The sequence below is a fragment of the Pezoporus flaviventris genome, unplaced genomic scaffold (genome assembly GCF_033815535.1).
Source record: "Pezoporus flaviventris isolate CSIRO_AGI_PZ_B2104156 unplaced genomic scaffold, CSIRO_AGI_Pfla_v1 ptg000078l, whole genome shotgun sequence".
NCBI lineage: Eukaryota > Metazoa > Chordata > Aves > Psittaciformes > Psittacidae > Pezoporus > Pezoporus flaviventris.
Genome location: NW_026892626.1, coordinates 3907546 through 3924176, shown reverse-complemented (window position 1 = coordinate 3924176; position 16631 = coordinate 3907546). Strand labels below are relative to the sequence as shown.

The 16631-nt window shown below is 41.1% G+C and overlaps 1 protein-coding gene across 1 annotated transcript in view; it reads right to left on the bottom strand.

Annotated features, from left to right (window-relative positions):
* Window positions 1-3930: 3930 nt before the first annotated feature.
* Window positions 3931-16631, bottom strand: part of LOC133279990 (uncharacterized) — a 94003-nt gene continuing 81302 nt past the window's right edge. Inside the window, exons 62-72 of the mRNA XM_061474274.1 lie at window positions 15763-15855; window positions 15298-15502; window positions 14163-14350; window positions 13355-13452; window positions 12795-12976; window positions 11541-11743; window positions 10871-11060; window positions 10155-10264; window positions 7908-8021; window positions 7351-7490; window positions 3931-4506 (exon numbers count right to left, since the gene is read on the bottom strand). Coding sequence (XP_061330258.1) covers window positions 4491-4506; window positions 7351-7490; window positions 7908-8021; window positions 10155-10264; window positions 10871-11060; window positions 11541-11743; window positions 12795-12976; window positions 13355-13452; window positions 14163-14350; window positions 15298-15502; window positions 15763-15855 — 1539 coding nt within the window. The 3' untranslated portion in view covers window positions 3931-4490. The remainder of the gene's footprint in view (window positions 4507-7350; window positions 7491-7907; window positions 8022-10154; window positions 10265-10870; window positions 11061-11540; window positions 11744-12794; window positions 12977-13354; window positions 13453-14162; window positions 14351-15297; window positions 15503-15762; window positions 15856-16631) is intronic.

The window sequence follows — 16631 nt, the reverse complement described above, 5'->3', positions numbered from 1 at the left end:
TTTTCTCCCCCCCCCCCCCCCCCCCCCCCCCCCCGCTGCAGAGCATTGAGCCATTCTGTGTATTTGCAGCTTCAGATAATCGCCAGTTACTCTCCTGGAGTAAACCAAGGTGAGAAAGTCAGGCTTGGAGTTAAGTGGAGGGATCAGTGCGTATCTGATAATAATCAGTGTACGTCTCTTTCACAGTCTCTTTTTATACCAACAGAAACACTTGATGTGCTAAGATGTCTGTACTATTAAAATTACTACAATTCTACATATATTAGTTGCTGTTTCTAGGCCCATGTTTAGATAGTTGTTCCTGTAGTGGTGTATTCTTGGCAGCAGGGGCTGAACAGAACTCATGTTACCAGGTGAATTCAATACATGAAATGAAGGCAAAATGCATTTCAGTCCATCTAGGTTGGGGTTGGCAAGAGCATCTTCACCTGTTTTCTCTTTCAGTAATAACATGTCATCAAATTCTACTTGTAAGACAGATGTCTCTTTCTAAGTGTAAAAGCAGAGTCTTGTAGCTAAACGCCTCTCTGGTTTCTGTGTTTCTGAAAGTGGTACCGTGATAACCCCTGTGTTCCAGCGAAGCGAGATTAGCTGAAAAGATGTGATGCAGGATTCCTTGGAATAGGTTCTCAAGATGCAAATAACTTCTACTACCTCATGAAACAAGCTTGCTAAGCCTAAGTGTATTTTTCTCTTTAAAGGTTTCCTTTCTTGTTCCAAGCTATGTTATTTTTAGTTGTTTACATCATTCTTAAATATATTTTAATCTTTTTTTCCTCCTGTGGAAAAAAACCTCAAACTCAAACAGACCAAACCCCATATAAATGATGAAATCTGATAAAGGAAAACCTTTCAAAATCAGAGCTATGGCTACTCTTTTATCTTCCCTCGTCTATAGAGAATTTGAGTTCTAAAGAAAGCATTGCATTATCTATGTGATACGGCTTTGTAGTTTGGGACTCTGTTGTCCAGCAGTAGTTATGTTAATTAGGAATGCATACAGGAAGGGAAGATGTGCTCTAATTGTACTCTGAAAAATAGAAGATGAAAATCCAGTGATGGTAACTAAATTTTAAAACTGGAGGATTATGTTTTCAAAGTGCCTGGAAATGAAATACTCTTTTCAGTAGATCTTTAAATGAGACCTTTACAGATGAAGGACTAGCTTTCAGAGTCAATTCCAGCCTTGAGATCAGTATTCCAAATCAGGCCACATTAGAGGCACTTGCATAATGGACATCCTGAGCTCCGAGACCCTGCTGATAAAATGCCAAAACACACATACATACAGAATTTTGGCAGTCTGGGTTTATTTATTGTTTTTAATGCTGGGAAAAAAAAAACAAACAACAAACAAAACACTTGTGGAATGATGTAGCCTTTCAGGAATGATCCATGCGGTCAGGATACTGACTGGCAATTTTTTACCTAGCAATAGATACTTTTCCATCTGAATGCTGCTTTTGCCAGGAACCTGAAGCTCATTGCATGTAAATTCACCTTGCCGTGCTTTCCAACTAGGCAGTGAAACCCTGAAAATAAAGAGCTAAAAGGTCTGCTGCGTCCTTGCTGGTGTAAGTAAATCTGTGGCAATATTAAATATGGCTTGTAGCCCTGTTGGTGTGTGCAGAGTATCGTGGTTGTCAGGAGAAAAACTACTGTCAGTCCATCTGGCAGTGATGCATATTCACTGCATGCATCTGAAAAGTTGCATTTCTGTAGGAGTGGGTTGTATGTACATAGGGCTGGAATGGATTTGTAAAGGATTTCTTTGCATTTTTCACCACTCTGCCATTCAGAGGCTCATGAGTCAAAGCATCTGGGGTTTCTTTGCTTGCCAACAGTCAGTACCAAGCACAATAAGATCTAGATCCCTTCACTGCTTGACTTTTGGTGTTTCTGTATCTTGTCTGGATCTGTACTGTATGCTTGACCTCACTAAACACACAAACTGGCTCTACTCCACCTGGCAAGTTTTTCATGTTTCATCAGCACAAAGCTATACATGTTTGCTTGACAGTTAATGGGAAGGAGAACTGTTGTTGAAGTACTGCTTCAGAAAGGCCTGCAATTACATTAGTGAATTTAAAGGGTTATCGTTAAGTTTAAAGGTTTTAAAGGGTTCTAAAGCCAACACTGGATGCTTTTGTGACAGTTCTTGGCAAAAAGGGCTTTCCTAGGAATTCAAAGCAAAAGGCAGTCTTCAGAAAGTTGAATGCTGAGTTTGTAAACAAAAGACTTCTAGTGATTGCTGATGCTTCTTATGGCTGTTGGTAGCTTCAAGTACCACCCAGGGCGGAGTGCCTCATCTCTGGGTTTCCAGAGTTTGGCACTGTAGTGCTCTACTGAGCAGTGTGAATTCTCTCTTTTCCACATCTTAACTGCAGCAGGCAGAGTGTGTATGTGGCTATCAGTATGAAGACTTATACTATCTTCCCCTGTTAAGTCCCAGTAAGGATAGGGCCTGGTTTCAGATCTCTTCAGAGCCTGTTAGTCCTGCTCTGTATAAACAGTGCTTTGCCCAGACTCCTGTTGCTGGTATGATGCACTGTTTATGGTTGATGTGGTAGGTGGGTGTCAGGGACCACGTTTAGAACCTCAGGGCACGAGGGGCTGTGGTTTCTGTTGCCTGAAGTGCTGGCTCCATTGCTGCTCGGTGTGCACCAACCTGCACCCCATGCTGACAAGGCTTCTGCTGCCCTTCATGGGCATCAGGTGTGAGTTGGAGGGTCAGTGCGAGTGCTTGCCTTGCTCATCAGTATCTGTATACAAACCATGCAGTTGCATGACCTGGGAACAGCTCAGAGACATCTATCAATGTGCCGAACACCATGGCTGTAGCTCAGTATGTTCACTGGTGGTTAAATGGCTTCTCTGTATGCAGCTTCTAGGGGACCCCTTGTCTGCACCTACCCCAGTTGTTGCAGTTGACAGCTAATACAGTTTAAACAGTTTCTTTTCTGTATTGCCGAATCCCTGACTGCACTGCCCTTAGTCGAAAAGTAAAGCTCTTCTAGATCTTTTGTTCTACTTGTTGACATTGTATTTTGTTCCTGTGGCTGTCATCTCAGTATTTTTTCAAAGGTGTTTGGTGTGCTCAGCATGCATTAAGTGACTGGGGAGAAGATGATGAGGTTTTTAATTAAGTGGTGTAAATACTTTTTAACTTTCAGAAAGATTGCACACAATTTTGACTTCATTACAAAATGTCTAAGTAAGCAGTTATAAAATCATTACACAGGAGGGCCTCATTTCTACCATGTTTTTACAGCAGCATCTCCTACCACTTGTAGGAATTTTTCCTGACCCATGTTAGAATCATGTTTTACTTGCATTTGTGTAGAACTACAGTGTCACCGTTGAGGAAGCGATTGCAGTTGAAAGTAGCACAGACAGGGTACCTGAGGGCATCTGCTACTTTATCTCTGAACTACTGGAGGCATTTAAACCCAGCTGGTTCCAACTCTGTAGAACAGTACAACTTACTCTGAATAGTCAGTAAAAACAAACTTGCATAAAAATAAGCAAGTCAAAAGTTTATTAACAATTATTTCAATGGCTGCATATTATGCAAAGACATCTGAAGGATTCTGAAGCATTACAATTTACTAAGGTATAATTGTGTTTCTGGTATTATGTGGAGAAAATGTAATACATTTTTTTTTAATCAACAGATCTACACTACAGAAAGTAATTTAACAGGTGGGACACTCACACATCGATCTGTAGCACCTTAAGACAACTCTGTGGACAGGATAGGTATTGGTCACCCCTTCCAACATGTAAACTGGTTTCTGAGAAGGGGGTTGGTTCTCAAGACACAAAGGGAGACTGTGAAACTGATGAACAGATACCAAGAAGGCTGATTCTCATTTAACAATGTACAAAGTAATAAGGGAAAAATCAACCAGCACAGAAATGAGAAAATCATTAAAGGCTTTCAGTTATTTATTTAACCATCTTACTTCTTGCTTAGCCTTCTTGGGTGCTGGGGCACTTCCCTCGAAAAAGGGCACTTCCTCCAGAATTTACTGGGTAGCTGAGTTATAGTTCTGGAGAAAAAGGAAGTCAGCATTTCTGCCCAGCTCAAAGCTGACATGCTGCCCTCACAGAGGAGCCCACTTTTACCAGTCTGTGCTGGCAGAGACCTTTTGTCATCTTTACACATATTCCTGCTGTGGTTCAAGGCTTGTCAAGAGGCACCTTTGCTACTGAATGGGAGATTTATTTTTTTATTCAAGTAACTGATAATCTTATGTCCAATTTCTTCTTGTCACTGTACTGAAATTATTCCTCTTACCCCAGGTGTTTCTGGGTGAAAAGCTTGCTTTCTAGACTATATATGCTTCATTATACTCATGGTCCTAACACAAATTCATTCCCGCTTTTACTGGTCTCCCTACTATTGCTTCTAGCTTGTCTACCTTAATCGGTTGTTTTATTTTGGGTGCCAAAAAGGTTCTTCCATCTTCAGGGCTGGTATATGCCATTCAGAACTGGCTCAAGCTGAAATGAAAAGGAGATGAAATCCAGTTAAAGAGTTAGTGGTTACTTGAAAGATGGGAAGAAACAAGTCACATTTAATACAAGCTGTTACTATGCTGAATTACAAGAAATCTATGAAGGGGAAAAATAGCATCAAATATATTTATGACATTATAAAGAAGCTGTGGGGAAAAGTACCCTAGCAGTTTAGATACTGGTTTAGCTACACTAAACTGAAATAAAGATGTTCTTTCTTTATGTTTGATGATAAATTCACCTTTAGGAGGAAAAGAGCAGCATTACTGCTAAAGTTTATGGGCTTTGGCTAGTTCAGCTATGCCGATCTTTGACAAGACAGGGTTTCTAGAAAGCAGTAGCTGTTTGTGACCAAAATGTTCTCTTCTGCTCTCCTGACCTTGGCCAGCTGTCAGTTACAATGCGTAACCAGCCTGGCCATTGCAAATGCTTTCGCAGTATCAGACCTAATGCTCCACCTCTGCAGTATGTGCTGTGGCACTTCCTTCTCTTTACTGTGTTTACATATTTGAAGACTTAAATCATGTCCCTCCACAGCCCTTCATTTTGCACCCACAGAGAGACCTCTGGACTTCTATCAACTATTTCACAACTAGATCATGGTGTCCAAAACTGGACACATAAAACAAGCTAAATAGAGAAGAAGTATTTCTTTGGTACATTTATTCATGTGTACATCCCCAGTGCACGCTGCTTGTTTAATAGTATGTTCTTGTTGCTATCTGAGCTTGTGATTACTGCAGTTTCAATCCATTTTCTCAGAAACAGGGCAATGTAAACCAGAGGACTTCAAGTCTTTTGGCTACTGAGCCATTCTAAACCTCTGGTTCCAACTGAATATTCAGGCTCAGATTTAACAGAATTTTTAATTCAATGTTGAAGAGTTTATATAAACAATTGGAGCTAAAACCACTTACTGCCTATAAGATACCACCCAGAAATTTCATGGTCACCTACTGCTTACACACTGACCTGAATACATAAGGCAGATAAGGACAAGTGGAATTACTACTGCATAGGTAAGTCTATGCTTGTGAGGTACTAATGTACATACTGGCTGTTCTTATTCTAGGTTTTTAATTTATTGCTAACAGAATCATCTACAACTATGTGATAGTTATTCCTTCCCTTACTGGGTGACAATTCAACAAATGCTTGCAAATATATATATATATATATATATTTAAGCATATCACAACTGTTTGTAGTCAAGGGACTCTTTTGAGGTAGTAGTGAGTTTACAAAGGCAAATGCGTAACATTTTATTGCATATATTAAAAACTCCACCCTGTTTCTCATTACTAAGCCACATCAGGAGATGCAGCATGGAAGTTAGTGCTTCATTTCAAGCAAAAGCGTAACTGGCTTTTCTGCATGATTCAGTTATTTACTTAGAGTGAACATTTCCATTGCAGTCCTGCAAAAATGTGATTACATCTGAAGTTATTACTTGGGCAGGTGAATCAGTAATTAGTATGACAGTAATTTGTAAGTGTGTTTCCTTTCATGTGCTCATTGAGTGAAAAGATACAAGCACGTAGCAAATTTCAGAGAAGCTCTGTCCTTTTTTTTGGTCTAAACTAAGAAGTAACAGAATGCAGATGAACAAAAAAGTAAGTTTTGACTGTCTCAAGACAGGAAGATGTGAATGGCCTGTATCACTCAAGGGGTACAATTTATCATAGTTTAGTTATTATTTATATAGCAATTTGTAGTCAGTAAATAGCAGAACTCAAAGAAGGTAGTTATGTATGGAGACAGCACTTAATAAAAAAATGTGTAGGCAAGATGTAGAGTGCAGATCAGTGACTATATGTAATACATAAAACACCCAACAGACATCCATCCTGAAGCCATAAGGTGTCTCACACAGGTTACTGTGGTGCTCTAGCAAAGACAGGGTTTTGTCCCTTGGGGACTGACACTCCACAGTAGCCAAACTGGACTGGAGTACAGTAACACATACTGAAAATGGCAACTATCGAGCTGCAGTGTGCAGCAGCTGTGGTAGCTCTGAGGAAAATGAGGGAAATAAATTTTACTACTAACAGGTATGTTGGGGCTGGAGACTTACATAGGACTTCTCTTTACACAAGAATAATAATTTTCTTAAAATGCTGTACTTCCCAAGTAATACAGGTGCATTCCTTTAGAGAGTAAGTTTCCTAGTCTGGTTTCTGCATCAATGTAAGGATCCATAACTAACTTAGACAGTAACACCAGAAATGGGCAAGGTTAGTAATGCCAAAAATTTCAAGCCAGTACTAGTGCTCTTTTCAGCGTTCTGTGTATTTTCAAACAGATTCCTGGAAGATGTTACCCAGGTGACAGCTGCATTAAATACAAGTACTGATAATCTTAAAATCCTAGGTTAAGTTTAAAGATAGATCAATTTAATTGAAAAGTACAAAACCAGGTCACTGAGTATGTTCAGGGTCTCTGTATGTTGTATTATTGTTAATAGGGGTCCAAATGCATTATTCAAACAGAAAATTGAAACAAAACCAGTATCTGAGCAGTGGAACACCTGGGGACAGTCACACCATACTTGGCCAGTGTTCTGCCTCCTGCATGGAGTGAGGAGGCAATAATAAGCAAGGCAGTGGGAGCAGGCATTGATGGGCTGTGGTGCACTTCTGAGAGAGCAGCAAGAAGGAGGAGGTAGACAAGAAGCAAGAGGAATAATTCCAGAAATAAGTTCGTTTTTGCTCAAATCCACAGTCAGATTCACTGGTGGTTTTTTTCCTCTCATGTGCTCTTGAATAACAGACATGTAAGTGTTGGAGCAATGCAGCCAGCATGTTCTGGATGAAAGGAAATGAAACTTACCACTGAGGAGGAATTTCTACAGGGACAAAGTTTTGGTTGCACAAGTGAACAAAAGCTGCTGCTAATCTGCAGGCAGCCTTCACCTCATGTGATCCACAGGAGTCGTAAGTGCACATGCTGTAGAATGGTGCAGGGTCTACCTTTAACACAAAGCAGTTGTTAGAGGAAGTGCTGTGCAGGACACACACGCATCTCTTCTGGAGATGGCACTCTGGGCACACACCTCCAGGGAAACTGAAAGGGAAGTTTGATTTGTGTCATCCCTCCCCCCACTCTTGATAGGGACTATTGCAGACCTTTAGTCTCTTCCCAATATCAAGTGGTTGACCTGTACCGCCAATTCCAGACCTGTATGCTAGAGCACTGCAAAGCCACGCCACTACCTCATGGATGTCAACGTATGCTATGGTGACATAATACCTTTTTTTTGCTTTCTGTCTGAATTGTTCTGATTATTTCTAAAAGTTATCTGTAACTAAATTCCTATATCCTTGCAATAATTATGTGTACCCCTACCTGGTGTGCAGGTAGCCTTTGGTGGCCAGAGTTATACTTACAACTCTGAAGCAGTTCCGAAGAAGTGAACGTGGTTCCTCAAAAAACACTTTACAGACTTTTTGCTTATTTGGACACAGCTCCGCTTTCTTCTGTACAAGCCTGCACGTGTTCACCTGGAGAAACAGAATCACTTGAGTTGTTTGTTTGTTTTTTAAACATCAGTGTGCTGTGATTTCTTCACATTTCCAATGGGAGATGGTTTGGAGGAAGACAGGGGCAGCTCAGTTCTCTGGTTAACATTTACTGTTCATCAACATTGAGAAGTACCTTGCACTCTTGATAAACAAAACTGTATGTCTCAGACTATGGACACTGGTTCATTTTCTGTTGATTTTATTATTCACTGAAGGATTTTGGTGTGGCTGCTGACACAGTGAGTATCTGACCAGTTGTCTTTTATTATGTATGACAGGTCAGAGTTGTGCTTTTTGAGTGAAAAAATTGTCAGATGCTTGCTGGATTATTCACAGGTAATAACAAGGCAGCTTAAAACCCACTCCCAAACCCAAATGGGACATCCCTACAATTACAAGCATTTTTGGATGATAAAAATGTGAATGCATTTTTATTGTATGTGATTCAGGTAAGGCCCCTCAGCACACCACTCAACAGCTGATGATACCAAATATTAACAGAACTAGTCATGAGCAGCATTTGCTTACATTTCTTAGGTTTTATTTTGACTGAACACTGGGTTTAGTACTCTGTATGGATCAGCAACTTACTGTTTGTTTTTAATCAGTAATTTCCCAGCAAATCTTTTAAGATTTTAGAAGCTTTTTCAGCAGGTGTGAAGTAATTTTAGTTACTAAGAAAAATTAACTCCCAGTTTAATCTCTCAGATAACTCTCATCCTGCAGGAGTCGGACACTTGCAGTCTCCTTATTAACCTCACTTTGTACAGCAGCTGCTCTGGTAGCACTGGTGTTAACGTGTAAGGTCAGTGCATGTTACAAAGCCCCTGGGAGCGAGCTGACAGTCTGTGCTCAGAGCTGGGTGCTAGGTGGCTCCAGCAGTGTGGGGTGACTGCTGCTATTCCAGGCTTTGATGCCTAACCAGATGTAACCTGACTGTGTTTCACTTTCTGTATCATGTATAGTTGTGCTAAAGCTTCTGGTCAGGATGGGTTTTTGCAAGCTCCATTTTACCAGCACAGATGAACTGCCCATTTAGACTGGATATTTCCACAGTGTCATTTCATCCTTCTGCTTCAGAAAAGTTTCTGAAACTTTGCAGGAACTCCTGACTTGGTACATTTGTATTTCTGGCCATTGCTTTGATGCTGTATGATAGCAGTACAGTATTGGCAAGTCAGTCCATTCATTTTTTTTTTTTCTGAGCAGAATACGACTACAGACAGCCCAGAGGTCAGCCAGAAACATCTACAAATCCTGGGCAGTACACAGAAATGTCCGAATCAATAGTGTGAGCACAGCCATTATACCACTTAGAGAAGGACATACGTGACTTCCCAGCTTGTTTACGACAGTGTCTTATGTGTTGCTTTTAATTGATTATTGGGTTTAGTTAATTGTCTCTGGTAGTTTTGCATTAGATGGTTGCATTTTCATGAATATATTAAAGTTAATATTTGTAGCAATTAAGAAAATTGTGCCAAGTCTGTCATGTCATGATCCCACCCCATTATTAACAAACGCATGAGCAGTATCTTGGCAAGGAAAGTACAAACACTCAAAGCAAAACTCTTCTTTACAGTAAAATCCTAACAGAAAGCTGAAAATAGTAGTTTCTGTGCCCAGAGCGCAGACATCTGGTGAGAGAAGGTACAGGGAAGTGCCACAGAATCATAGTAGTAAAAAGATGCTGGTTTCTTTTTTTTTTTTTTTTTTTTGTAATGGGTTCTAAAACTGAGGCTTGAAGGATTTAGAGGATCCTGTCAATGTGGCTTGAGAGCACATGAAGGCTACTTTGTTAGGTCAGTGGTATTCATAAATAGCCATGTACACCTGCACATCAGTGTCTTCTAGTAACAGAGGCAGCCTCTATTTTTTCCTTACTACTTGAACCAAAAATGCTGAACACCCATCTACAAGGAATCCTTGCACTGTTTTAGCAACTTTGCAATCGTTACCCTGGTTAAACTCAGGAAAACAAATTACACACAGTATGCTCTGTTTTTACTATCTAGCTTTATTTCATCTAAGCAAAACCAGCATGTGGGATGTTGGCATTTGTGCTCCAGCACCGCTGGTAAGCTGCACTGGCAGCAGCCCTTCCCTCATTACCTGCCAGCTCTGTGTGAACTCCTGCACGTTGTCAGTGATGGAACCATTAGGAAGGATCCATTCATTTCCAGCTTCATTGTCATTGGTACCAAAAAGCCCAGCTGAAATGCCTGGAATGAAATTGGAGTCAATCAGTAGTTGTCACAAGTAGGTGTAGGAACAATTTAGAAGCTGTCCCAGGGCTCTGATTATTCTGCAGTAGAGCTCAGCTGTAATGCAGAAGAGGGAACACATGCTCAGGCACCCCTTATGGATTTTCCTCCAACTGCACTGCCATCTTGTTTGTTACCTCTTATTTTGCTTCTCATGACCAGATCAAGGCATCGTATGCATTCTCTGCTAATCTCAGGGGTCTGAGTTCTAGAATAGTGCGAGGCAATGGGATAGAAATGTATTCCAACTATACCGAAAACCTCCCTCTTTCATGCTCTTGCATGTTTGATTCTCAGACAGGGCCTGGGCCTGCACTGGCTGCATTCCATCTTCCCCCTATTTCTGTCTGCTTTAGTGAGCACTTTCTGTTCTTAGTGGCATGATACATACTGTACTTTACTTGGTAATAACTGGGAATGCTTAGGGCCATTTCCAGGGTGTGTATACACAAGGAGGGGGAAAAAGAAGTGAAAGACAACCCATGTGCTGGTACTAAAGGTGGTGATGTTCAGAGAGAGAAAAAAAATGACTAACACTGGCAAAGCTCTGGGATTGATACTCACCATGATGCCAGCCAGCCAGAGTGACAGTGCAGAGATCATACTGGAAGTCACAAGAGACAGAAACTCCTTTCTGATTGGACACTTCTATTTTATTGGTTTCTCTCCTTGAATTAATGGTATTCTTTTCAAGGGACTGATCCAGTGCTTGGCAGTTCTCTTCCATAAAGGAGAAGTTGTACATCTTGTATACCTGTTTCAACATGAAAACACAATTTCCAGTTCATCACAGGGCAGGGTCAGTGCCTGGCAAGCTCAGCCTGGTTTTGCAGGTGGGGTGGGGTCAGCTTTGCTCAGCCCAGAGCTGGGGAATAAGAATGGGGTTGAGTTAAACTTTTCAAGAGTAGGAAAGCACAACTCCTGCCAGGTACACTGAAGCTGAGGCCCAGTCTGCTCTCCAGCCCTTTGTAACTGTCGATGAAGTAAGAAGAAAGCTGAAAAGTTCAGTGATCCTCTCTTATTTAAGTACCCAGAAAGCAAAGAGGCAACCCTGGAGTTAAAACTGGTTTTGTTCGGGGGAATTATTTCCTGATTAAAAAGCGGTTGCTTTCTAGCACTTACATCTGCCAGCTGCTCTGATCCGTGTCTTGAGCATTAATACTTTGAAGACTTTATTTTTGTTGGTTGGTTTATGGTAATCTCTGGTCTAGAATGTTTGACTTCCCCCTCCTACCTTCAGTCTTGGGGAGATGCTGATCACGGTCTGGTTCATCTCCACATACAGGGATCTTGAGTTACCAGTTTCCTCATTTAGTATTACAGTGAATGTATTGTGAGCAAAATCCTTTGCAAGAAGTACACTGCACTTTGATGCCAAATCATAAATTTTGCCATCAAAAGTCATAAGATGCTTGGTCCCCATTAACATAGCATGATCTAGAGAACGACATTTCAGAAGCAGCATCAGTGAATTTTCCACAGAACAGTAAGTACTGTGCTACTACCTGCATACTCCAACCCAAAGAGCTTCTGGCTGGCCATCTCTTAAGATAATTTCTCAAGCTATTATTACTTTTTCATTAGTTACAAGTTACTCTGCAACAAAAATTTCTCCTGAAAGGAACCAATCTAATAACTTCTTTTTCATTATAGATCCACTCAAGTGTCCTAAAGCTTTGAGAAACATGAATTAGGATTCAAAGCTCATCTTGATCTACAGTCATGTTACTTGATAGCTCTATTTGTGAGTCTGTCCCTGTTCCCCTCCCCATACACAGTATACATTCCTATGCAGAAAACAGCAAGACTATTTTAACTGTCTCAAAACAAGTACCCAACCAGAGCACCAGAGTAGCAGCCCAGGAAAGCCAGCTGGTATATCACTCAGATGATGTGATCACTAGAACCTATTTTGAGTGCCCTCCATTGACTCTGCCTGCTGGAAGGAAGCCAATAGAAGTGGCTCTTTCTGGAAAAGCCGTTATCTAAGGGACAGCTGGGACTGTTAATGCAGTCTTTCAGCATTTAGCAATGCTTTTTCAGGTAATGCTGTCTCTCAAGTTTTGGTAGCGCTGAGCTTTTTCATACTAGAGCCAAAAGAAGTGATGTCAAGTCTGGACACAGCCTCCACGGCAAGACCCAGGGCCAGCAGGTATGGCAGGCACTGAACCATGTCAACTCACAAGAGGATATTGATAAGGCAGATAAATGCCACCTGCTGACTGCTGGTCTCAAGAGGAAGAAGTGTAGAGTTGCAAAATTAGCATGAATATTAAGGAGTGTTTACCGCATGTCGGCTTTACCCAGAGTTGCTGTTACGTGTACAATTACTGGTTTACAAGAAAGTCTATATATCAAGTTCATAGGAAAAGTAATAATTAGCAGCCATGTCTATATAAACTGCTATTCCAAATATGTTTTGTAGGATTTGGAACTAAACGGACATATATTCAAGTACAAACCAAAGCAGCACTTTGAAAGGGCTTACATTCGAAGGGACTCTCCAGCATCCTCCGTTTGAATCTATAATACTCTGCAACTATGTTGATATTGTAGAGGTCTTGGAGAGGCCTCATTAGCTTTTCTTCAATGAGATAATGAGTGATATTTTCCAGATCCAGAGATCCAGCTTTAGGAAGTACTGGCAGTTTTACTGCCACTGAACAGTTCCTGCAGAATACAAACAAAACAGTATATGCTCTTAGCTGCTAAGCTGATGAAATGCAGTTGCCTTATTATTAGAAATGTGGAAGTGAAATATTTGTAAGAACTGCAGTCTGGTTAGAATGGCAAAACGAAAGATACACCGTGCCAGATAAGGCAGTTATCATAGCTACTGCCATTCTGTTTACTGCTGAGTCACTTCTTCTGAAGTACAGCCCATCCTGGTAGCCAACAAAAAAACACATTATGGTGTGATGCCGTATGCCCAAAGAAGAGCCAGGTAGTCCCCAGCCCCCAGCATACACACTGCTATGAAGACCACCTGTGCACACAGCCATTTACAATGGTACCCAGCAGCAGGGATCCTGCAAAACCACCACTTACCTGGCTGAGAAACTGTACAGGTTGAGTAAGGGCTTCCGGATATTGCTTACAGCTCTAGAAAACACGGCCTCTGCCCACCTGAGCATCTGCTGTGTAGTCTATTGGAGAGCCAGAAAGGGAGATTACAAAACCGGCTTCAGGGCAGGGTCAGTACTGGACAATGAGTTTTAAATCAGTGGTCAGTGAAATAGCAATTTAGTCTCTTGCATTTGTCACCTGCCTGGCATATTGTCATTTAGAGGTTAATATCCAGAGGACAGATACTAGTCATTACTGCACAAATAATGGGCAGAAATAAAAATTTCCTAAAATAACATTATTTAAAGTATACCAATACTTCATTAAGTTAATGTGCTTCAGTAGCGGGTTTGTATCTTTGTTAATATAAACTGGTGTCATGATATACCCTTCATGCTCTTCAACTAGACGAGCCCAAACTTTTTGTACATTACTTGTTGGAATCGCAGTCCCTTTCTTTTATGGTAGAACAGCAAAAGCTACATGCATGAAAGATTACCAGTGATGTGATTTCAACCAAAACTAGTACAACACACTCTCCTCTAGCTGGAAAAGTACTGCTTTCAAAGCAGGACAAGTATTTCAGGAACAAGCACAAGCCTGTTGTGTAGCAAGATAACCACACTGTATTTCAGGAACAAGCACAAGCCTATTATGTAGCATGATAACCACACTATCTCTATAAACGAAAACGTAACTATTTGAGTATACCCAAAATTCAAAGCTGAGGCCTGAATTTGTAGGCCTTGTCTTTCAAGCCATTAAAAATGGAGAACTGACTTGTACCAACCATGTCCAAGCCCGCTTTCACAGCCTTCAGTGCCACCTGAATTGGTTCCATTAGCCACACATCTTTTACTATCTTGGGTAAAAAAGCCTGGATTTTCTTCATGTACTCCTCTGTCTTCTCTTGCCAAACTTCATCCAGTGGTTTCAAGGTTACATCGTAGTAGGCATCCTTCAAAGTTGCTAGTGGGTCTGTAGCAAAAGCATGAGATGATGAAGCATTACTTAGGGAGTATGTTACAAAGTAGCTGTTTGTTTCAGAGTGTGTTTCTTTCCTCACAGCTTCCGGCATGGTGAAGGAGGGACACAGCAGAATGGCACAGGCAGCTTGGGTTTCATGGCAGGCACCTTTCACAGCTGTGTGTGTGGACACAGTGTTAAAAAACACCCTGAAACACGCATTTAGCTGTAACCCTAATCCACTCATACGCCCTACAAATACACTGCTGCTTTCCAAAATAAATGTAACGCATGCTTTGCAATATGCCACCATCAGAATCATACATATCAACCTGCATCTGCTGGAGGAAAAACTGAACAGTTTGGTCACAACTGCTTCCACATATGGTGTATCAGCTAAATCTCACTTTGGAGTGGAAAGCATCTAGAGGTAAGTGGAGTGAGGTTTTAATCTTGTGAGAACTGAGGGTTCTCTCTGCCCATTACAGCTGACCGTATTTCTTCATAGTGGGAAGTGTCAGGCTATAGACCAGCCCAACAGTGAATTAGCGGCTGCTGGATAGACTTAGAAAAAACAGTTCAAGTGAAATCAGATTAGTACAAGCATCCAAAACTGAAGGATGGGTATGAGCTGCCCTTTAGGAGGAAATGCTTGCAGGGAACTGTTAGCAGAAAGGCTTCAGATTAGGAATCAGGGCTCTGTTCTCATTTGACTGATCCAGACTCCTGTGTCCAAGAGAATGCTTTTTTAATTATTTCATTACAACAGTGCTCACAGTGAGCTTACTTACAGCTTATTGCATCAAGGCTCCCACTCTGTAAACTAAAAGCCAAGGTTGGCACTTTTTGTTAGATCAAAATAGAAACATTTGTGCTGTTCAGCATCTTTTATACTCAAGTTTGTTTTGCCCTGCATTGACATTGTCCTTACTCTCCTTGCTTTGCATTGTTTTGCTTACTTTGCAATTCATTCTGCATTTGCTGGACAATGTCTTGAATTTTATCCAGGTAAAGTGGGAGTTTGCTTCTCAGTATATGCCCAATTCCACTTTGCTTCCACACCTGGGCGACAGCTCTACCCACACTGTGGAGTAATCCTGCTACCTTTTGCAAGGCTATGGAGGGCCAGCCAGCTGTTTCTGACAGCAAATCAACTTGCTGCACCTAAAAAAGAAGAAATATCACATTACATTGTGATCACAAGCAAAGTTTTGACTTAATTCCAAGGCAATTCTGAAGCCCATGGTGGTGGTGCAGAGATACAGGATCTTTAGCATGAAAAACACTTTCAGTCTATGTGTGAATTGCACAGGAGGGACCATTTAAATGTTTAAGCAAAACAAAACAACTGCAAGTAGCATCATTTTTAATAACACTGCAGGGACATTTCATGGTGCTTTTCCAGATGATGTACAGACACTTACTGAGCTCCTGAATCTCCACATGTATCCCTCAATCTTCTTTATCTTCTCCACCAGTTTGGCTTTCAGAAGGCTCCCAATTTCATTAAGTTTGTACTGTGAAAATGTGAATAAAAACCTTGAATTTATGATTTAGAATTGCTTGTGCTGAGTCCAAGTCAAAGTTTGTACTAGTTTAAATGTCAGCAAAGATCCACAGTGGCCTTCCATTTCTCAGGGGAAACAGCTTCTGGTTACAATGGGTTAGAAATGGGAACAGAAGAGTGTAAGGATGAAAAGCCAAAAAGCCTCCTCCAAGCAGAGTATGTGAAACCCTATTAGGAGTAAAAGCACATTCAGGAATTGTACTCTTAGTTTTATAACCAACATGCTGAAGCAGGGCTATAAGGATGCTGGGGAAGGACTCTTCGTTAGGGACTGTAAGTAACAGGACAAGGGGTAACGGGTTAAAACTTAAACAGCAGAAGTTCAGGTTAGATATAAGGAAGAAGTTCTTTAAGGGTGGTGAGGCACTGAAATGGGTTGCCCAGGGAGGTTGTGAATGCTCCATCCCCAGCAGTGTTCAAGGCCAGGTTGGACAGAGCCCTGTGTGGCATGGTTTAGTGGGAGGTGTCCCTGCCCATGGCAGGGGAGTTGAAAATAGATGATCTTAAGGTCCTTTCCAACCCTAACTATTCTATGATTCTATGCTGAGCAGCCCTGGCACATTACTACTGCTCTTGCTTTACTTACTTACCCTCTTCAAAGGATAGATACACCCTTTAGGAGAGGGTCCCATATTTTCTGTGCTTTCTAGGTATGGCTGAACTTTTTAATTCTTACCATGGTATATTTTCACACCAAAGTGAAAAATAATGTTACTATGAGCTTAA